Source organism: Rhopilema esculentum, chromosome 18 (genome assembly GCF_057945365.1).
Source record: "Rhopilema esculentum isolate cy_ngs chromosome 18, ASM5794536v1, whole genome shotgun sequence".
In the NCBI taxonomy this organism is placed as follows: Eukaryota; Metazoa; Cnidaria; class Scyphozoa; order Rhizostomeae; family Rhizostomatidae; genus Rhopilema; species Rhopilema esculentum.
This window is the reverse complement of record NC_142832.1, coordinates 1,524,679-1,547,852: the sequence shown is the minus strand read 5'-3', so window position 1 is coordinate 1,547,852 and position 23,174 is coordinate 1,524,679. Positions and strand designations below refer to the sequence as shown.

General features: G+C 36.3%; 2 protein-coding genes across 4 annotated transcripts in view; both read right to left on the bottom strand.

Moving 5' to 3' along the window:
* LOC135681091 (enhancer of mRNA-decapping protein 3) overlaps nucleotides 1-23,174 on the bottom strand; it is a 121,082-nt gene that overhangs the window by 29,157 nt on the left and 68,751 nt on the right. For all 3 annotated transcript variants that reach the window (XM_089113860.1, XM_089113861.1, XM_065195388.2), the window contains one exon: nucleotides 2,419-2,488. The gene's annotated coding sequence lies outside the window, so the exon portion shown is untranslated. The remainder of the gene's footprint in view (nucleotides 1-2,418; nucleotides 2,489-23,174) is intronic.
* Nucleotides 16,650-21,941, bottom strand: LOC135681092 (transcription factor Sox-3). Its single transcript, XM_065195389.2, has 2 exons — nucleotides 21,361-21,941; nucleotides 16,650-18,963 (listed from the first exon to the last, which is right to left on the bottom strand). Exon 2 carries the CDS (start codon nucleotides 18,944-18,946, stop codon nucleotides 18,155-18,157), a length of 792 nt encoding a protein of 263 aa, XP_065051461.2. The 5' UTR covers nucleotides 18,947-18,963; nucleotides 21,361-21,941; the 3' UTR covers nucleotides 16,650-18,154.

Genomic DNA, 23,174 nt, shown 5'->3' with positions numbered 1-23,174 from the left:
TAAAATAACCCCTTTTTGTTTCTATAACTTCTTTACATTTGTGGTATCTGTTCATTACCATGGTACACGTCAAGTTGGCAAAGATCACATCTCTTCAACTCAGAAAATATTACCAATCAACATGTTCTCAGATTAATAAAACACAATGGACCAAAATACTCTAGTTGTGTATAGCAAATTTCTCTTTTGACTAATCTGTATGCTTGTATATCATTTGTGGCCTGTAAATATTAAAATAGTTGTAAGTTATTTAATGTTTTGCGTATTTGTATATAGTGGAATTTGAAATAAAAAGAACAGAACTGGAAGAAAAAGGTTGCCTTTCCCTGTTCTACATGAACAAATTAGTAATTCAATTTGAACCAACAGTTTATCCTTTAATCAAAACCTAAACATACTATTTTAACAAATTGTCTTCATTTTCGTTGCACATATAGGTTTTAAAAAGTGGTTTTGACCATTAAAAGGGTAGAAGAGGGGTTCATTAGCGGTTCATTTACGTTAAATGTAATGGGGCAAACATTTAATAACACCATTAATTAAAACTGCAAAAACTGCCAAGCGGAAAATCAAATGTTATCCAACAAAAAGTTATCGATTCAATAATCGATCAACAATCTCAACAAACCTGTTTGTCAGGAACAGATCACCCCCTTCTAATAACATATCCTTTTTCCCTATATCTTTCAACCTCCAACTCTTTTTCGACCGCCATTTTGTTGATGGCAAATTTATCGAATCGAGGCTACAATATAATTTTCGCGGTACCGCAAGGCACAACTGTTGGTCCTCTGCTCTGGCAAGAACCCAAGAAGATTACTTGTCACACTTTCAATATTGGTATCGTGACCAGGGAGAAGGGGGGCGGCTGGGGAGTTAGGAAGAAGGCTTTAGGATTTAATCGCCACAATGACCCTGGATCTTGTATTTATATTTGTTGTATATACTTAGGAAGGCGATGGATACAGTTGACTTCTCAACTACCATGCCAAGTCACTGATCTATGAAAAAGTCTTTATTGAAGATCAGTACATCAAATAGGGAAGACTGGAAATGCCAGAGAATCCAGACGAGGATGATGAAATGAATGTAAAAATACATGAGTAAATTAACTAAATAATTAGTGAATGAGTTAATGAATGAATAAATGAATTAATGAATTATTGAATGAATGTTTTTCCCTTATCAATCTTGCGACCATTTTAGATAAAAATTATGATCCCGAGAAAATAATGAATTAATTTATAGCATAATAGGTGGATTAATAAGCAATTTCATTTTCATGCTAAATAAAATCTCATAACGAAAGGCTCAGCTTTGTTCCTTTTTAGAAATGCTCATTTGTGCTAGTTCTAGGCACACTATTATTATTGAATAGTTATTTATCGTTTTTCTTTTATTTGCTTACAATAAACATGATAATGTTTAGAAAGAGATTCATTATGTTTTATGAAGCTGCAAAGCTATCAGTTACATTTTGTCACTTTTTAATGTTTTTGGTACCGCAAAATTTGAGGATGGCACGAAATAGAGGAAGCTTTCAAAGCTCTTTAATCTAAAAAGGTAAAAGTGCTATTTTCTTATCGTCTAAAGACAGACAAATATTATGCTGAAAATACATAATATAAAAGTGAAAAAATATTGGTTTTGGTAAAGCTTTTACTGAAAATAAGCTCAGTTAAAGACCGAAATCACAATTATTTCGAATGTGTTTTACAAAAGTCATAACTTTTTATAAGTTATAAGTAGGTCTGATTTATGAAAAAAGTTTTGTAAATTAATTGTTATTAGGAAAGAGACCCTCTTGGCTTAGACGCCTTTTTTTAAAAAATTCATTTTGAGACGAATATTTCACTGCCTGAATCTAATTTCTGCTTGGCTTTCGAGAGGCACATAAGCCGACGCAACATCTAAACATTTAGGAAAAATAAAGTTCAAGGCAGAAAATCGTAGTTTGTAGAGGAATCTGGTTGTTAATTTTTGGACCGAAGACGACACTTGATGATGATGATGATGACGACGATTCAAGAGGCACTTTTCAAGAAAGCTTACCAAACGATTATACCAAAAGGGCACCAAATTTTTGTAGAGCATAGCATGCATAAGTTGCCTCATTTGTCTTTTGAATCATGGTAAAATATCAATTTTCATGCTTTGAAGCTTTTTCCTTACAAAAGCACTGATCTATCTGGATTTGACACACTTGCTGCTTAAGGTAAAACTTCCCCGTCAGAATAGCTGACCCAACACAAATAACTTGATTATTGTAAGGGCCTTAATTAGTCTATTAACCTTTTTCTTGCTAAGACAAATTAGACATTTAACAGTTACTCTTTTATTTTAAGGGAATCGTCGAAACAAGACTTTAGTGGCCTGCATTCTTTGTTTGATTTTTACAGTAGACTCAAAAGAACTCACGCAATTCTTTGTTAGTTCGTTACCAAAAGTCGGCTTGCCAGGTGGTTCCAATGATCATACAATCGTGTCTCTAGAATGCAAAAATGAAACAATTCTCCAGTCTGCAATATTTCTACGAGTGATCTGTCGTGTACAAATGAGAGTCAAACTTCAGCGCGCTATTATTGAATAAACAATAGCTAGACAATTGCGGACGTAAAATTGGCTTTGTCCTTTTAATCGTAAACACAAGAGCTAGACGTGGAGGAAAACTGTTTAATCTTTGCTGTCGCCCTGCTTGGAAATTTTGCAAAAGAAAGTTGGCAATATTAGTAACAATAACAATCAAGCTTTTGCAAAAGTCTGGCCTAGTATCAGTGAACTCTACATTTTGCACAGCAATCTTTTGTTTTCTGCTATCATTGCTTGAAATCTATATACAACACTGACTCCATAAAGTCTCCAGTCAGGCTAGTGAACTGGATGTGAGTTACGTTTCAAAATTGCTAAAAGCATTATGATGAAGCAGTTTTTAGAGCTTTTCTTTCCTCCAATTGTTCCTTTTGAGGTGTTTTTCTCTGGTATGAATTTTAAAGCAGGGTGCAAACACTCTTGAAACCAGGTGCTGCCATCTTTGATGATCATGACGAATATTTTGCTTCGTTTGGATATTTATTTTTGTTAAAATCAAAGAAAAATAACTGAAGCGTTATAATCAAACCAGAAGAATGAGATTTGTTGGCAAGTTTGTTATATTACGGATGGAATGCTCGATTAGGCCATGTGATAAGCCTTTCGAACATGAAAATGTCTCGAAACGATGTCTTCTAAACAGCAATGCGTCTGTTATGGCCTCCTGAATTAAACATAAAACGGAAATATGAACCTACTATGGAGGTCAACAAGATAAATTTCATTAGGACAGCACATCAAGATTATATTCCTGATATTCCATCATCAGCAGTTTCAAAGTTTAAGGGACTGCACCAAGCAAACATGCGCGCATGACAAGTAAACATTTCGATATCAAATGATCCTCAATCGAAATCCAAACACTTGCCGTTTGAACACAATTTACAAAGAAGGTGCAAACCTTTACTGTTTTGCGTTGCTAATAAAAACAATCATTCAAGAATCACAATAAATGCCTTATACAACTATTCATTTAGTCAAATGCAGAGGCATACACCTTGTGAAAATATTGCAACCTCGAGGTCCAATTTTTCTGCCAAAAGTCTCCTCAGTAATAGTTTTATCGTCAGAGCAAAGCTTCCAGAAATTTGCTCTGAATTTTAACACGTATGTTTCATTCTTCTCTAAAAAGGCGTCGTTTCATTGTCACATTTCCGAATTCTTAGGTAATCTTTTACAGAAACTTTTTGAAACAGTGGTTTAAACACTTCGCTAAATTTCTAGCTCAAACAGCCAACTAATTATAATTATTTTATTTGTAGCATAACAATTTTGTTTTCAACCGATGTCAAATGCGTTTTTCTGCCATAAACGTCATTGCCAATCCCCATTCACGGCGTAAATTGTTTTAAACTTTATCGGCTGTGGCACTTGGCAGCTGTTCTGCTGCCATTTTGGAAATGATTCTTTTGCGAAGTTAGTGTGACGAGATTGAGTTCTTATTGTTACCCTCGGAGCTTTAGGAATTACGGGGCATTTCTGGGAGCTAAAGATTTCTCAATATACCTAGATTGAAAAAAAATGTACTTAATTGGAAATGATTGCTAAAAGTGCTTTTTGGAAAAAGTTTGGAAAACTTCTCTTCCAATAATCTAATACCAGTCTTTGAATGGAAGAAGAGAAATTGCACCAGTGTGGTGTGGTTAGAGTTGAAAGGGGGCTTGAAGAAAAATATTTCTGACGAATTCTGTCATAAAGTCTTCAGGATATTTTAATTATTTGATTCTGTAGAGGGGCCATAGCCCTTTGCTCTCTCACCTACTGTGCCATTGGATACTATTCTCAGGTGGTGCATAATATTTTTCTTCAAAACTTCTGTTGCAAAAAACCAGGAGGTTCGGAGGAAGAGATAACGATAATAAGGAAAAAGACAATTCGTCAACATTTTCACGATTGATTCATTAGAAAGTAAAAGCTTATTATACAATTACTTTCCTTCCTAGACGTGGGCGAAAATATTATCCTTGATGTAATTCTTTTTCAGGGACACCCGGCACACGTCATAGCATACCATCCGTTGTCTTATCGTGCGTAAACACATCTGATTCTGCAAGTGCAAGAATTTCGAATCGGCGAATTTCTAAAGGCTGCAAACTGGGCAAAGAAATGCCTTGCATTAGCTGAGTCATGCTTTGTGCTTTAATAAAACTAATTATAAGGTTCTTGATTAATACGAAATCGTTTTCAGTGCTTCCCCATTGCCCATCAGTATAACTTCATGGAGCCTCCACAGTCACGCAATACAGACTTACATTGTCTCGTTTACTGATATTTAGTGTATTACTATTATTGTGGCATAACGACGGAACTACTTGGGGCCCCGTTAATTGGAGGACCCTACACTTTATGGACCGGTCTTAGGAGACAGGTACAACATATTGCCCCTGTATAACATGAACTTATTAGGAGAAAAAGGAAAAATATAGGTAGGGTACACTTACGTCAATTTCATACACACCCCTTGCGTAGATTTTCCTTAACGGCCTTAACCCTTTACACTACTTGCCTAAATAAGATCCTATTACGTTGAACGCAACTCGGCGAATTCAATAGAGTGAATTTTCAAGCATCTTGGAATTCAAAATAGAATCCTCTTTATAAGCTCATCGCATTATAAATACTAGTCAGAATCCAATTGACAATGCTCAATGGCACACCAGATGTGCTTCCGTGCTCAAGGGGATCCGAAAATTATTCATATCTCAATGCCTGTGCAGGCAACAGTATGAAAAATACTTCATTGATTCAGAGTTGGTAGGCATTGAAATCCAGAGAAGGTGAAAATGGACTTTAAAATCAGCCTGTTTTGATTCTTTTGGAGAAAAGGAAATCCAAGAAATGGCAAAACGTTGATTCAACGACCTAGAGAATTGGTGACGACGACAAACTTTCTACAAAATCATTCGAGAACATTTGATGACTTCATAAAAATCTATTTCTAGAACATTTCAATTTGGACCACATAACCCTAAAAACAATTAGGAAATACCTCTAAAGTTCAAAATCGGTTACATGGGCTTGGTTCTAAAATCTATGGACCAGAGCTAGCAAGCACAGTTCTTTCACTTAATATATTAATTTGCAAGAAATTTATCTTATTTTGCACTTTTGCATTATCCAATGAATTTCGTTACATAGCAAAACAGCTTTTTTGTTGCCACACAGATTACCCACATGCAGTACCTATTCGTTTATAAGTCGCCCTTGTTTATAAGCCTCCCTTGATTACAAGCCAAACCAACAAAACCATGCAGAAATATTTTGTTAAGGCTAATGCAAAAGCCGTGGGCCTTATAAGGATATGCTCACCTCAGGGGCTAGCAAATCAGAGCTATGTAAGGGCTGTTTATTTGAATAATGTGCAAAACAGTTTTGGAAAAAAATGGGGCTGACGTCCCTCCCATCAACCCCGGCTCCTCCGATCTACAACAATTTTCGTAAGACTTAGAATGCAATGTAGTCAAGTTGCAGGTCAGCGCTGCATATAACGTTACTTGATGTGTGGATACCCTGGGTACCAGACTCACTCTATTATTTTATATAGTGAGTCTGGTACCCTGGGTAATGTATGGAAGGCCCTACAGCGAAATTTTTGCTAACCGAGAAGTAACAAGTTCTTAACCAAAATTTACTCTTACTTACTAATTGAAAATATTGAACAACTCTTAGTAATTATGTTTTTATTCATTCAAAGGGTTTTAGCTGAATTGGCTTTTCCGACATGACAGTCATTATAATGCTTCCTATTATTGTGATTTCAATCCTGTGAAATCCAAAAAATTACGAAAGTTGGGGTTCCAATCAGGAGTGTAGTGCTAGGGGGGCTTAGGGAGCTGAGACCCCCTTGTTAATGCCGAAAATCAGCATATTACTATTGCTATTGTTTTCGCAACATTTTGTGTAAGAGCCCCTTTGTCATTTTGATAGCACTACACCACTGGGCCAAATGCTTCTTTCAACTTTAGTTACGGCTTTAAAACTATTTTCTTCGCAAAAAAGTGGGGGGGGGGGGGCATGGCTCCCTACAACAAAGTAAGGAGGTTAACCAGTTAATAAGGAAACATAGAAGAGATAGGTTTATTTACGAGTTTTGGAGTTACAAGGAAAGTTATAAGGCAGCCCAAACTTTTCAAGACAGTCCTAACTTTGGAAGCCCAGATTACGAAATAAAAACAACATATAAATGGTCGCAAACTAATTTGGAGTGTAAGGTGGGTTGGGGTTTGATGGTGTTCTTGTAATAAAAAATATGTACAATATTTATATAAAAAACGATATTAGTTATTCAATCTTTCTCTACACTCAATGTATTCTGTACTTTAAAATCATTAAGTTTTAGGATATCTTTTTAATATCTTGGCAGAATCTCCCCCATTTGGCGAAGCAAAAGGTTGCTGTTATTGGAAACTTGATGTTTCTATCGCTTTGGAGGATCCAGTAAAAATTCTTTTATTGTTTCAAGATTTAACTTTGCTGTAAACCTAATCTTGGAAAATTCTACCCTTGGGAAAAATTCTGATGTTATTCAAGCTTATTGTCATGTAAATCATTGTGGTAATTCTTGTCAATGTCTTATCATGCTTTATTTTTCTTATGTAACTCGAAATCCTAGACAGCAATGATGTTGACTTCTGAAAGCAAAGAAAGTTGTAACAATGGCACATTTGATATGAATTAAGACAATTTTTACTCTGGGAACTCTGGGAAAAACGAGAGATTGGAAATCAAATTGTAATAATGCGCTGCAAATGTTTGGCAAATCTTCAAATTACCTGGCAATGCTTTTCTATGAGAGAACATCTTAAAAGACACGATAATTTTTGAAATAGAGACAGACCAGATTACATATAGAAAGAAATTGGAGCAACTTCCGGGGGGGGGGGGAGGCAGGACCGACTTGTCCTTGCCTATCTCTTTTTAGAGCAAGGGGTCAATATGTTTCTTCTCCCAAAATGGTATCTTATACACATTGTATAACCTGTGCAGCCTACGTAACTTGCATAATTTGGTAGCAATATGATTAAAGAGGATCTTCCGAAGTTTTTTAAGTCAAGCTTTTCGACTTTTTTAGCTATTTCCTAATTTCAGCACTTAAACTTTCTTAACACTTTTTAAACGTAAAAATGAAATATTTTACGTCACTAAACATGCGCAGTGAAATGCCATAAATACACTATATTTGTCCAAAAAACTCATAACGTTAAAACATAAGCAATCGAAGAGAATCCATTTCCATACAGTTTAGGGTACCCAATAGGTCGCCTGATTCCCGAATTCCCGCAATTTTTTAGCCCGATTCCCGATTCTCGACCATCAATTTCCGAATCTCGGTGTTATTGATTCCCGAATCGCGCTAATAAAAATTTGATAATTCTCGATTCACGCCTCCAAAAAATGTCGCTTCCCCCGAAAAACATATTCGGTACCCTCGCTTCTTCGCACCTTAGGAAATTCCTGTTCAGCACATTATTGTCACAAAACAAAACATTTCACTCTTGCACGGCAATTTTCATTATAGTTCTGAAGATCTAAATTTTTCAAGTTTCGCAGGTTTCAAAGATTCAGCCCAGACTTTTTGAAGAATCAAGCAGAACTTTCTTACAAAAAACGTTTATATCAAAACTCGACTGCTGATCTATTCAAAGTCTTCCTTATTCTAACAGCAAAATTGACTAATATGACCTACACCAGAGAATAGCTAGAGCCTTATTCACCAAATACTCTTCTTAACCTGCAGTAAAAATAAGCAGTTATCAAAAAGGGCAAAATACTATAGAATTTTAAGAGTTACATCATGAATAATCTATTTCCAGAATTGATAATTTTGGACCACACAGATTAAAATATCATGAAATAACTCTAGCTATGGAAACTCAATGAAATATGTTAATAATTGGGCGAGATATGACCAATGAAAGATTTGAACTTGGCTAACGGCTTACTTTTATTTGGCTTGGTTCATAAAGTTATGAACACAGACCAAGTTACAGTGATTTGTTAGGAAAAGAGTATTTGCTTACTTCGTACTACCTTAGCCAATTTTCAACACATTTAGTTGATTTCGCACATTGAGTCAAACTGTTTGCAGGGTTAATAGCTTGTGAGAAGCACAAAACGTTTAACGAATGACAATTTGATAAACATAAACACTTTTTCGTAGCTGTTATTGCAAGACTAATAGCAGTCATCTCGACTTTGCTAATATTACAGTTCATACTTTTATAGAACAAGCCTAATCCGATATATATGATTAATCTGTCTAAAAACTGACGCTACACTGTTATGGCTAGACAAGTCCTAGTGGATCCTTCTTATATAAATCATTTTTGGTTTGTAGATAAAAAACAGATAAAACTACAGATAAAAAAATACTTATAAAAAATAAGAAAGCATCGGTGGGAGTATATTTCTTTAACCTACTGACTAAAGGTATATTTGCTCAAAGAGCCTTTGGCTTTTCATCGCAGTGTGGGAACGATGGCCCAAGTCAAATTAGGCCTTTTGTTTTTTGTTAAAAGATGTTATTATTGTGTCCTGAAAAGTGGTTTTACGTATAAAACTGCATGCTCCCCTGTGAGCCCCCACGACAGCGCCTTTGTCCCTTAAGCTAGATGAATTCGAAGCATTTGCATTCATCCCTCATGATTAGTGAATTTAAAATTCCATCTCCTTGTTGCCTAATTTATTCCAAATTCGCTGTTGGTCTTTATCCATCTATATTCACCTACCAAACCGCAAATTGAAAACTTCTACTTGACGTAGCTCGCGATTATGAAGTCTTTATGAAATTTTTAACACAATTGTCTAAAGCAATTATATTTGAGACTAAAATCCTCGGCTCTCTGTGTTTGCTTTTCGCTATCGAACTTCTTTCCACTCTGTCCCCTTTGTCTCCTTTGTCCCCTCAGTATCCTCTCCTCTCTGCCCCCTCTCTCTCCTTTCTGCCCCCCTCTCTCCTTTCTCTCCTCTCTGCCCTCTCCGTCCTCTGCCCTCTCTTTTCTCTCTTCCCCCTTCTCTCCATTATCCTTTCTTTCCCCTCTTCCCCTTTTCCCCTTTCCTCCTCTTCCCCTCTTCCCCTTTTCCCCTTTTCCCCTTTTCCTCTCTTCCCCTCTTGCTCTCTTTCCAATTACATTGTTTATTAGCTATGTCGCTACATTTTTTCAGCTTTCGACTTTTTGCATTTGAAATTTATCAAACATATGGTAGGGAGAGGGAAAAGTTTTTGTAAAAACTGCTTTTATCTTGCGTACGTGATCCATTGAACTTGGCAAAAAGTTTCTATCCTATAGTTTTGATTCCCAGATTTTCTGACGCCGATTTCGCTTTTACTTTCAAACCAGAATAGCGACCATTGTTCTGAGATTTGAATCTTTTATACCTTATCGTACAATAGTAGCAGTTGAGAAACTCACGGAAAAAATTCAACGTAAGTTTTGAATCAAGATACGTCACGCAAAGGGAAATAATCGCAAATTTAGAAAAAGGAAGAAGAAGACGGCCATGGTATCATGGCTGTTTGGGATGGCAGCAGGAACTGGAAAGGGCTGTCAAATGGAAGACAGCTTTCATTAACATTTAAATTGCTGCGTTAAGAACTATTTTAAACCCAAACTTATTATTGTGAAACAAATATTTGATAAATTATAGTCCACTTGATAAGTAATAGAAATTTATGGCAGAGTTTTATTCACATTTAGAGCTAGGGTGTTCGATACTTGGAGGTGTCCGTCACTAGGAGGTGTCCGCTCATACAAAAAGCAAAAATGGGTAATTGTTGAAACTTTTAACGAAAAGTCTTAAAAAGATCACGCAATCTTACGAAGCCCGACCCAACCTACCCAAACATATGTTGGTGAGGGCCAGTCAATCTGGTGTGTGTTCTTTCTATTTCCTCTACTTACTCTTTCTACAGAAATATATATATCAAAAAGAACTTTGGTTAACCATTTCAAAACGGTTGGTCCCAGGCACTGTTCAGTGGTCTCATAACGTAGGTAAAACAAAAAATTACTTATATGAGTTGACATCTGTACTCGTCTGTAGTCAGGCTCCCAAATCTGTGCATGACTTAAACCAAGGATAATTTACTGTTACTTTTATTTTCACTTAGATTATACCTTTGGGTCTTCCCTTTTTTGGGAGGGGGAGGTTGACTTAAACCTATTCACGGGGTCGACTTTCCTACGGTTCTGAGGTCATGCAGCTTTTCACTCTACTGTTTATTTATTCTTTGATAATAGTCGCAGTATGGGAGAAATTTGCTTAACATTCTTTGCGAAAGAAACATGTTGCCATGAAAACAAATAAATGCCGCCCATTCTTTAGTAAAGTTTCTGGTAGAGTTTCACAAATGCAAAATTTCAGAGGCTTTTGTTAAGACTAAAGTGGAAGCAGTAATTTTATGAAGTCTCTTCTAATCAAGATATAAACTCGACGTTTACTCGTAAGGATAAGCCCTTCAAAATTTGAACTTTTCTTCCTAAAGATCAACAAGGAAACTTGACTTGAGAAAAGAAGGCAATTGCAATAATTAGACCCTAGAGCAGTTCACCAAGGATGAATTTCAGATCCTTTAATATTCAATTTCGGGCTTGATTTAGTAATTTATAATTGTAAAAAATCATTAACTAGTAGAAGAATATCCACCTTGCAAATATATTGTTAACAGTCAAAAAATTGCTTCAACAATAAAAGGACTTCAACATTGTTTCCCAGGTCTTGATTTCAGTGAAATCATGTTCCAAAGCGAACAGAAGAGATGATTTCAGAAGACATCGAAAGACCATAGCAAAAATATCTCTTGCCAAGGTTATAATGTTAAAAATATTGCTACCTTGCTGCGTTCAGTCTGCGTTCTTATCACTTATTCTAGGATTCTTATGTGTCCAGTAGTCTTATCAACCAAAGCCCTTGTAAAATTCAAATTTCAATGTATTGAAAAGAGACAACCACGAACATCGCGCCTGGATAACAAAAAATTAGACGCTTACTTCTCAGGGGCCTTCAATTTCTCTAGCTTCTAAACACCAAAAATCAATGGGAGCTTCAGCAAACAAGTGCTGTACCAAATCTGTAACCCAAGATTGTCTGTAACCGATGCTTTAGTGCCATAGGATACAAGTTCATAGCCTCAAAGTTTCTAGAGATCGGTGGTAAAAGAGAATAATTTCGGAGCGCGAAGGGATTAGAAGACTCTAGGAAAGCACTTCTTTTTGCTAGAACATATTTCAAGAAAGTAAACGAAATGATAGGAATCTCATCTGAATAAGTTTCCTTCTAAGTCCTGGCACCTACGAATTGCCATGGATTGTCACGATCCTCGAGGGGGTAAACCATGCCTAATTTTGGACGGGGACGTGCCATTTCGGTTAAAATTTTGGACCCATAATTCCGCAAATGTCTGAAAAAGTGTGACCCATAGTTTCGCAAACATGAGGAAAACTATACCCATAATTCCACAAAGCAAATAAAATGTTTAAACCACATAAAAAATCATTAACCAGATTTTGCATGTCCTATGCCCCAAAATCTCAATATTACAGATATTTCATACTTTTATTTCTTACCGGACATTCATTTTGTTAATGCTATATCTCCCTCCTAATAATTTTGCAATATTGCCACAAAATAGTACCCATAATTCTGCATGTTTCTTCAAATGGTACCTATAGTTCCGCACAAATTTCAAAAATTATTACCGATAATTCTGCACCTTTCAGAAAAAAGGTACCTCCTAAATAATGGCACGTCCCCGTACCTTCGAATATGTTAAGGTACCCTCCCCCCGAGCCACGATCGCGCGGATCAAACATTGTGACAATTTTTTCTATTCGTTGCACTTGGTAGGGATATCCTACATTCGGTTTAAAGGAAGAGTAGAAGATTTCATAGAAGAAGGCAGCAGGTTGAGTTGGGCTGGGATGATTGTTGTTGCAGTGGCCACATTGTCTCAGCCTTGCGCCTATTTGCATGTAATCTGCATATCTTTTGGAAATCATTTGCAACTTATTACGAAAAGATTAAAGGGCGGATCACATGCGCTGTAACCAAGCTGAAATGACTTGAAAACCCACTCAAGGTTTTATTCCCAGTCGAACAATGTTTTGCCGCATAATAGATTCTTTGTTAATTGGAAGAAGAGAGCAAATTGGCAAAAAAATTAATAAAAAAAGATAATAAATTCTTGTGTGACTTTGGTGTATTACAAAATATAATCAGATTTGAATAATTTTCAGCATATTTGACACTGAAAATTCATTATCATACACAATTGTTGGTACGGATGCAGGACATCGTCACCGTTGTTCTGAGTGTACATAGCCTATGCTCCAGACCCCTAACTTGAAAGTAGAGTCTGGGACACAGGCTAAATTTACAAAGTTCACGGCTTATTTCTCTAAGACTGATACTCAAGGGTGGGTGGGTGAGGGGGAGGGTATGAGGGGGAGGGTGTGAAGGGGAGGGGGTGAATGGGGAGGGGGTGAATGGGGAGGGGGTGAATGGGGAAGGGGTGAAGGAGAGGGGATGAAGGGGAGGGGTGAAGGGGGTGAAGGAGGTGAAAAGGATGAAGATTTCCAACCTTACTGAGATTTCAGTTTTTAATATATTTATACAAAATTTACCTTTATTTATCATTTTACAAAAAAATATTATATTATTTTTGCTATTCTATTTAAGATATATTTGCCTCCTTTTTTCAAACAATTGAAGTCAAAATAGAAATTATTAGCAACCGAAATCTGTGATCTCAATCTATATAAAAAATATTTTAACAAGAAAGAATTTCCTCAAAGAATTTTCACAGTAATTATTCAGCGAATTATCCTGTTCACGTTGAAAATTGGTTCACCGACAATGCCCCAAGTTTAGAATAGAGAAATTGGAAAACGACAGGCCACGATAGGCGATGATAGGACAAGAAACAATTGCCCATTGTTGATATCACCCAATGAGAATTTAGATGATCACCGATGGGAGTCGAACAGAAAGTTAACAATAATAGGTTTTAAATGTCAAAGATTACATATGAAGTGGTTACTGCGTCATTGCTGAGATATTTCCTATCAACCCACATCTTTGTAGAAATCCGTTTATCTTCTTCATGCTTAGAGACATCGACCGTGTTTTTAAAAACCTCGGTGACAAAATATGCTAAATTTTGTTATCAAGATAAAAAGTTGGTAAAATTATTACTCAGCCTTAGATTGCATATTTGTGTCTCATTTTTCAGCAATTGTCTGTTTTAAGAAGTTCGTTACAGAAAATCACAGATCGAAGTGAACTTGTTTTTCAAAGAGCGTGGTATTTATTAAAAAGCGAGCGATGTTCCCCTGAAACCATATCAGATTTGAAAAATATGAATGCTTTAAGAATATATTCAGGCTAAAAATGATATTTCTTAAGAGTACCTAGGCTGGGAAAAATCTATAGTACTCTTGTAGAAAAGAATGTAAGGTAAGAAAAGATTGTTTGACCATCAAATCTGGGCAATATTTTCTTCAAATTCCCTTACAGAAAGTTCCTCTTAAAACTAGTTTCTTGCCGTTAAAGGGTGCTTCTTCAGCTGATTTAAACCTTGTTGGGGAATAGAAGATGTCTCATTAAATTTTCCAGATAACCAGACCTGGACACCATTCTTAAGTTTAATAGCGAGTGGCAGTCATGTGCTTCCTGCATTGGCATTTAGTTAGAATACAAATGTCAGACTCTCTTCTCTGACACTACATATGCATGTCAGAAATGGCTATAAGAACAAAAATGTAATGTGGACCTCGCAAATAAGTAGTTTTTTGACATGATTGGGTTCACCAAATCCAGTTACAATGTTGTTGTTGCTCTATTGTTTCACGATTCTATCTAGCTATATACCGTAAATCCTCGAATTGGCCCCAATCCAAAAATTTCAAGAAAATATAAGCCCCCATGGGGCTAATTCGAGGATTTACGGTACTAAATGCCTTCTAAAAGATGCTTAACATCAGTGTAAATTAGCTGACTTTGCAGAAAATCACTTTGGGTCTCAGATATATGACGAATTAGGCCGTTGTAATTAATTTCAATGACGATGTCACAAAATATACTTCAGGATGTTTTGGTTTTACAAAATTTTATCGGAAACAATATTAATGAATAGGGCTACATTGTAAAGTCCTTCGGATAATATCAGGAAAAGTGTATCAAATTTATCTTGTTTTGCATATTTAAAGAAGTTTAGAATGTCCGTTAGCATTATTAAATCCTAAAGCAACAATGGTAAACCCAAATGTCAATCTTGTCATCAATTCACAACTCTGTCGCATTTTAATTTTTGCTACAGTTTGGCAGAAAAAAATGCATGCATCTGGACATAATTCCAAAAAATATTAAAATTGCAGTAGCTTCTGCTAAAACTGCTGGACTACATGAAAACAGGATCAAATATCAGCAAAATCAAATAATGCAATAAGATTAGAAAAATACCTCAGCATATACAAAATTCCCTTCAAAATATTGACATACCAATTTGTGACAAAGACTTACAATCCTAGAAGATATACAATTTGCTTGTATCGTCATTCTATTTTGATTGTTAATGGGAAAAGGAAGAATATTCTCTTCTGGCACTCTTCAAGGGGCTGAAAGCCAATCGATTCCGCTAACTAATGATAATGTTAACTTGCTATAAAATGTACAAGGCATGACCAACAAGATTCTAGATGCGCCTGGAACAAGGTCACATTTCTCTCGATCTGCTCTTGATGTTGTTAATAGACAGTCGTCTTATTTTCAACAGCGTCTCAAATGTAATAGAGGTGGTGAGCTTGCTTTATTCATCCTTCAAACACATGGACAGCACCATGTCTATTATTGCACTGTTTATTATAGCAAAACGGCTAAAAAATTATGTAGTATGTCTGGTCACAAAGATGCTAATAAAATTTTCATCGATCTGCGTGAAATTTTAAATTACGTAGCAACTTGATATTTTCTTTAAGTTATAGCAATTATTATATCATAATATTATTCTATGTAAGATTAGCTATATTATATTAAGCACCACCTCTCTTAATCAAAGGGTTAACTTTTGGGCCAAAAAGAAATTATCTTTGGGTATCTACCAATTTGTTACTCTGGGTACCAGCGCCTGTCCTCTCCTAGCTTCTTAGGCTTCGGTATCCAGAATATCAAAATGGGGAAAACTGGAGACTCTTTATCTAAATAACGAAATTTGATCAATTCAGAGATTCTTCTGTTACTATTCACTTCATAAGACATTTTTAGTTCGTTCTTGATTAAAGCAAGCACCTCTTGGTTGTTAAAAACGAGCCTTGAACATAAGTCCCAGATCCAAAAGAATCAGTATACATTTTTATAAGAACCAGACAATTTTTGACAAGGCTCGTTGTTTTTATCATTGGTTGAATAGAGAATAGGGGTTTAGCATAAACTTTTCTATATTCTCAGATTATTAATTGCTTTCTATGATAACTAAAAAGCAGTTTTGCATCTCTTGTAGAGCAAGTGATAACCGCACATTATTCACAGACATCAGTGGACAAGCACCGCGGAGCGTTGAGAAAAGTGGGGGTCTAAAAAGTGGGGGGCTGAAACCGTACAAAAAGAGGCTTTTCTTGTAGTATGACACTTGAATATTTGAAATTTTTTGCAAAAAGTGGGCTATAGCCCCCAGCCCCCCCTGCTCCGCCCCATTTCCTGTGCCTGGTGGATCAAAATCGCATATTGTGTAAGAGTCATCTCTAGCGGCCATCGCCAATGAGTCATTATACCATCCAATTGACCGCCATCCTGTATCAGAAGCTTTATCTCTAGTTTAGACTGTGAATGACCATGGCCTTTTAAAACTTGCACAATCTCTAACTTTCATAAATGGAAACACTATCGAAAACCCCTAAAAGCCTAAAATTCTTCTCGATCATTTTATAGCTTCGCAATTGCTAAGACTTAACAAAAATAGTTTGCTTTTTGAGTGCTTTTGAAAAACCAATATGAACTGAGATCACTAACGTTTCTAAAATTGTAAATCCAAGAAAAAAAGACCTCTGACAAGAAAGGACACAACATCAAATCTTTAAAATTATATATGAACGTTTGTCCTGGTATAAACACAAAACTAGCCGTGCGTGTTGCTCTAAATTAAATTTCTGAGGAGAGCTTGGATGCTATGAAAATGGATGTTAGTAACTCTGTGTAAGTGATCCCGAGATAAAAGCATTTTGCACAATTTTGTAGGTAAATTGGTAAAATCTAACTTTTTCATATTTTTTATATTATGTTTTTTTCAAACTGGCTCTTCATTCTATGACGTCATCATCTTCGGTCATACTTACACAGGAGAATTTATCATATGTATAATATATTCATATATAACAGAAATCATACATATAAATATATATATACATATATATTAGTGCGTACGAGCTTAAATAACGATAAGAATTATAAAGATTAAATAAGTGTTAAACGTGGGAAACGCAAAGTTTCGTATTATCTAGCTAGGCCCGAAAGAGTTATTCAAAGATCACAATTCAGCTATAAGCAAACGTGAATTGAATCGTCGTAAGTGATATTTTGCATACAGTAAACTCGCAATAACTCAAACCTCCCAAAGGAACTAATAAATTTTTTCTTGATAGAGAATGTTCGAGCTATTGGGAACATTATTGCATGACTGTATTGGAAGAGAAATGCAATATAAGTTCGACTTAGTGAATGTTTGAGTTACCGGGAGTTCGAGTTATCTGGAGTTTACTGTATATATTTTCAGTGTGCTGTGTTTTAAGTGTTGTAGTGGGTGAGTATCGGGAACTAGCCTTTACGTGTTACTGTGCCAAAGATGGCTGGTGAGCAGCAACAAAAAGCTAATATAAAATGTACTTCATGATGAAAGTATTTTGCGCTGCAATGTCCTGATTTTATGAATAGTTCGAATTTATACTGTAATGTCTCGCATCAGCGCCACTGAATTGATAACCGAAGGTCTAGTACTGGAATGATGAGGCCATTTTAAAACCCACGGGGTACAGAGTCTAGTTAATGTGTGGCTTTATTGGATTCATAGAGAGAAAAATTGTGATGATTGAAATGAAAGGCTTCAATGGCTTGAGCCAGTAAAGAACTAAATTCATGGTAAGGTATCACTGAATACAGGAAAGAAGGAAAGTTATTGCTATATTACAACATTAATCAAATAATATGGACCAATATTATCCCAATACGATAAAATGATCGTATTTAAAGTCTCATATGTTCACCTATTCTTCTAAGCATGAAAAACACGAGATTCTTCTTAACGGCTTTTGGCCTAAACAATAATAACGTAAAATTTGACCACTATACCCTGACCGACTGACAGTAAAAACATATACATCCGTTTAGCAATAATCTGCTTTCGAATCAGTTCTATTATCAACATGCAATTGTCATTTGTTAAAAAACTGCATTGACGTTGCAACTAAATAAAGATGCGTGTCGCGTTAGATTTATTATGGCTTCCAAAAATACCAACAACACAATGCAACCCAGATGCAACACAATGCAATTTGATTATCATAAGGACTATCTCAGTCTACAAGTGCCGCTGAGCATGTCCATAGAGTTGAGAGTAACTGCTCACTGTCGGTGATTCCTGTTGTTGAACGTGCATACTTTGCGTCGTCGTGAACGCCTGTGTAACGGCCACATCCATAGGGTTAGCATACCTTGTCTGCAGTGACATCATATCAGAGGTACTTGAGGTTGAGCCTCTTGACTGCATCGCCATTGATGAGTAGAAGTCATGTGTATTTGGAGCGCTTGTATGTCTCGGTTGCGGCGATGTAATCATCGTCTGCCTCGGTAACCCCGTAACGCAAGAGTCATACAACTGATAAGCAGCATTCGGACTCATATTGTACAGGGGGTACATGGGATCTTGTGGAAATGGTGATGGGTATGGGAATTTGATTGCCGGCGACATAGCATTGGGGTCAGCTCCAGGGTACGGGAAGCCCATTTTATCTTTCTTCAGAATCTGTTTGGCTTTCCTGCGCCTTGGCTTGTACTTGTAATTAGGGTGTTGGGCACTGTGTTCGGCTTGGAGCCTCTTTGCCTCATCAATGTAGGGGTTCTTCTCTGAATCGGGGAGTCTTTTCCACTCGGCACCAAGTATCTTAGAGATTTCAGAATTATGCATTCTTGGGTTATGTTGGGCCATCTTTCTTCTCCTCTCTCTTGACCAGACCATAAAAGCATTCATCGGGCGCTTAACATGTTCCTGCTTGTTTTTATTCACGTCTGCATTCGTGTTGGTCTGATTGTTATTGACGGAGGCCTGGGGAGAGGGTTGGCTCTCCATCTTAATTTGTGTGATTTGGCTCATCTTTGGGAATCTAGAACCTAATTGAAAAAAAGTTTTAAAAACGTCTTGCTAAGAATATTTTAATACATGCAGAACAAAAATAAATTCAAATTTTTAAATTTCATTAATGAAACTTTCATGGCCTCTACCATATATTTTAGAATTGAACACCAAGTCGGCAACGGAAAGGATTTTCTTATCCTTTATTTTCAGTCATACCCCTGCAAAAATTGCGAAATATGGTCGATTATAATGTTATGCATGGGTAGTTGAATCAGTACAAAGAAGATCTTTCGAAATTGAGGAAAAGCTTAAAATGTCTTTCACTTGCCAAACAATGAAGCTCTTGTAGGAACTTTAATTGCCCATCACAGAAATTATGTGCTATTGTCACGCAACGACACGTAACACGAAGTAACATCCACGATGAACATATTTCTCTGTTTGAATTACACTAGCGTGTAACATGATCATTTTATCTTCTTTTTTATGCAGAAAGGTATGAACAGCTTTAAAAATGCTTGTATCTCTTCGCTAATCGAAGGCACTCAAGAAGAGAATGCACTGTTTGATGTAAATGCTGGAGTTTATAGTAGGGTGTAAAAACACCAAGCAACTGAAAATTGAATGCCGTGATATAGAGCAGTTGATTAAAACTTTTGAAGGCTGTGTCAGTCTAATAGAGGTTGAGATAAACACAGAAAGGTATAACTGCGATTAGAACCCATTCAAGCAGGTAAAGAACAATTCTTTGTTAGGGTTTATGCGCTGACATGAACACAAGAATTATCCATACAGTAGTTACAGAGCTTTGCACAGCCAATTCTTTTAAAACATTTATTCAAAGACACCATTTTGTCGATATCAGAAGAGTTTTACAACCGGTTCATCTTTCCTTTAAAATAGGTTGTGAAAAAGAATTGTTATAGAACAATAAAAAGCATTTATTACAGCATGGAGAGTAATAAGCGAAAGTCTGTGTCTTCTGACATCGAAACACAAAGCCTCTACATTTCAACATTATCTTGTTAAGATTATTCGTAAGTTGCCTTGAAATGACATGAATTAACGACTCAGTAATATCAGTGCCTTTGCATCGTCGAAGGTACGACTTGTGTGGGTTTTACAAGTGACTATTCTAATAAACTTTATAACAAAACTCGATTACGGGAGATTTTTGACAATGATGCTTTCGCTAATCAAGTTTAATTTAGTAAGCGAAAAATAGTTGAGACAGAGCAGTAACTAAATCAAAGTTAATTTAATGTTTTTAGAGAACCTTGGGAAAATTCAAAACGCTTAAAAGAAAAAAACAGAGTGTTATAATGGTTATTATGTAAAAGATAGATTGTTTCTTGTAAAAGATAGATTGTTGTTTCTAATATTGGACTGAAAATAAATATTTGTTTTCGAGGTAAGCCAAGGAGCGCTGAGATACAACGACATCGTCAGTTTAGCTCGTAAATTCATCTTTAGGAACTCTCATTTTATGAACACAAACGGAGCGAATATAGCCTTAAAGCTGATTTTAATTTACGCCGAATAGTTCTGCGACTGTACAGCCTATCTTTACATAACACGAATGGGCGGAATCAGGTTCAAGTAATTTTGTTTGCGTAACGGGACGGATAGCGCTAGCTATCAAGTTATTTAAAGTACTTTTTAGCGAGTAAACGAATGTGTTTTTGTTTATCTGAGAAATTCTTGACAAAGTGTACAACTAAACGAAATACCCTTTCTCGGTTTTAGAAGAGAGTATAGGAACCTTTCGAACATCTGACAGTTAGAATACCTTGTCTCTAGCTTTGAAAAGTCATTGTAAAACCCTTGCCTGGATAAAAAGTGTGCGAAACCACAGATTGATAGCCTCAATTGACAATCTTATGATACGGCAACAAAAAGCTGTAAAATTGGCTTTGAATTGCGAACAAAAACTTTCAATAAACGAAGCACATTGTTAATGGCTAGCTACGGCAATCATAGGGAAATCATACGGGCTCTGCGATTAAAAGTTCTATGAGCATTCAACACAAGTTACCACTCGAATACAGACGTGAATTTTTAATGACGAAGTAAACATGAAATTTGGCAACATATCTCAGCGAGTAGACAGGAGCGGCCATAATTTAAGCAGTGAACTGAATCAAATAGGATAAGTTTCCTTTCTTGCATAGAATTAAAACGTTGCTCAAACGACAGTTAGCATCAATCAACATGCGGTAGAAAATCATTTTCCACCGACTATATATGAAATTATACTCAAAATCTAAATATTAAAGTAGGAATTAATTCGGGGAACTGCAAATTTTTTTAAATTTGAACAGTTCACCCAAGTGAGATAAAATCGATGTGCAAACGCAACGAGAGTAGAGTTTGCGTAGAGCAAAATTGGACAAACTAAACAGAAGTCATCAACGAAACTATTGAATTCTCACCTCAGCGCACAAATCTGTGTTGTCGTATTTGTCTATGACCCTGCTTTCTTCGTTTGTATAAGATACCAAAAGGTCAACTTTTCTTCGAATTTCTTCAGAAATGCTTTGAATGGTAGGAGGGCGAGCTATTCAAAGACACTAGGCCGCTCGTCTATTCAAGTATGACACGACTATTCAGATCGCGCTCACTGGCTGAACAACAGCCAGAAAGCGCGCGCACTCTCTCTTACATTCAATTCCAGCCAATCAGCACGTGCGTTTTCCCCCGATAAAGACTCAGGGGGATTCGCAGCGAACATCGAGACGGGGGTAATCGCCAGCAGCATGCACCGGCGTTCTCAAAGGATAATCGCAATAAAACTAGAAAAATGCTAAAAAAACATCTGAAATAGCACGTCCGCGACGGTAACTTCACTGATCAAATCTTGCTACTACATCGTAAATTCTGGCGTTACAGCGCTTTGCGGAGACATTACTTCCCGCGCTACATCTCTTGATGTGACACGAAAGCTTACATTGAGACGCGTTCTCAACCCTCATCCCTTTTCTAATCACCTTTGTGAAAATCTATCTATAATAAAAAGATTCACATAGGTTTACTAGGAATGAACTAGTATTTAGAAACTATGACGCAAATTTATGTTCCTAATAAAACAAATAACTTTGAAAACGGTTCTTTCGTAGCTTAGCCTACAACATGAATTTTTCTCGAAAGTTCGGCGACTTTTCAGCAGGCTTATAGCACAGTTTCTGATAATGTTTTTAACACAAAAAACAGAAAGATATGAAAAAATCGAACAAAAAAATTATTCACTGTCGGCTACCAAAGTTAAGTTGATAAATTTCCATCTTACGTCAGGCGTGAAAATCGAATTTAGGCCGGGGTGACCTCGAGCAAGATGAGACAAAAGTTGACAGACAAAAGTTGTTATGATTGATTCTATCTCTCGCCAAACGGACGAGAACGCTTCCAGAATGATAAATTTAGAAATATTTTCTTTACTTATTTTTTTGCCTTATCAAATCGAGGCAACAATTTTCATTTTCTATTTATAAAGTTGTCGTAAGAATTTGTAAGCGGAACTCAATCCAATTTTGAAATAAGCATCACAGATGTCGAAAGTGTGAGGTTTTTTTCAGTTTCATGTTCAAATTTGTTTTTCAGTTGAGAAACAAATTCAGAAAGTTGACGAAATCTTTTTAGGTGAAGTCAAATCTAACTCGGCGAATCAACGAGCAAAGTTCGTGTCTCCGAGAGTCTCGTGGTTGTCTAATGGAAAATCAAACACGATGAGAAATTTGTGTGTGTTGTACCTTAGAGCTGTTTAAGGTGTCCATGTTGGATTGGCAAAATTAGTGAACAAAGAGTAGAGTTGCCGAAGTAGCTATAAGATTCTAAGGTGATTAGGACTTGAGGGGGCAGGATATCTGCTTCCCCCTCCCCTAAAATATGTGCTTCTTTACGCACCCCCCATTTGCAACTCGGTTTGGTTCGATACCGTTATATAAATAAACTTGACATTCTTTGCTGTTCCCTTTCCTCAACAGTAAGCATTTCTATTGCTTTTGAAATTGTTCGCCCATCTTTGTGAATTTGTTTCGCCCATGACACGCTTTAATAAAAAATAATTTAAATCTACATAATGAGATTTTCCGTGCCACAAGCAATATGCGAGTCTTGCTTTTAAACGATTTTGCCGTCTTTCCAGTTCAGGCCAGTAATGTCAAATATCAACCGCATTTTCGGATTAATTACGTATTCAAATACAGGCTCCCACTTTCGTAAATCAAAAGTCAATTGAAAAGGAAAGCAG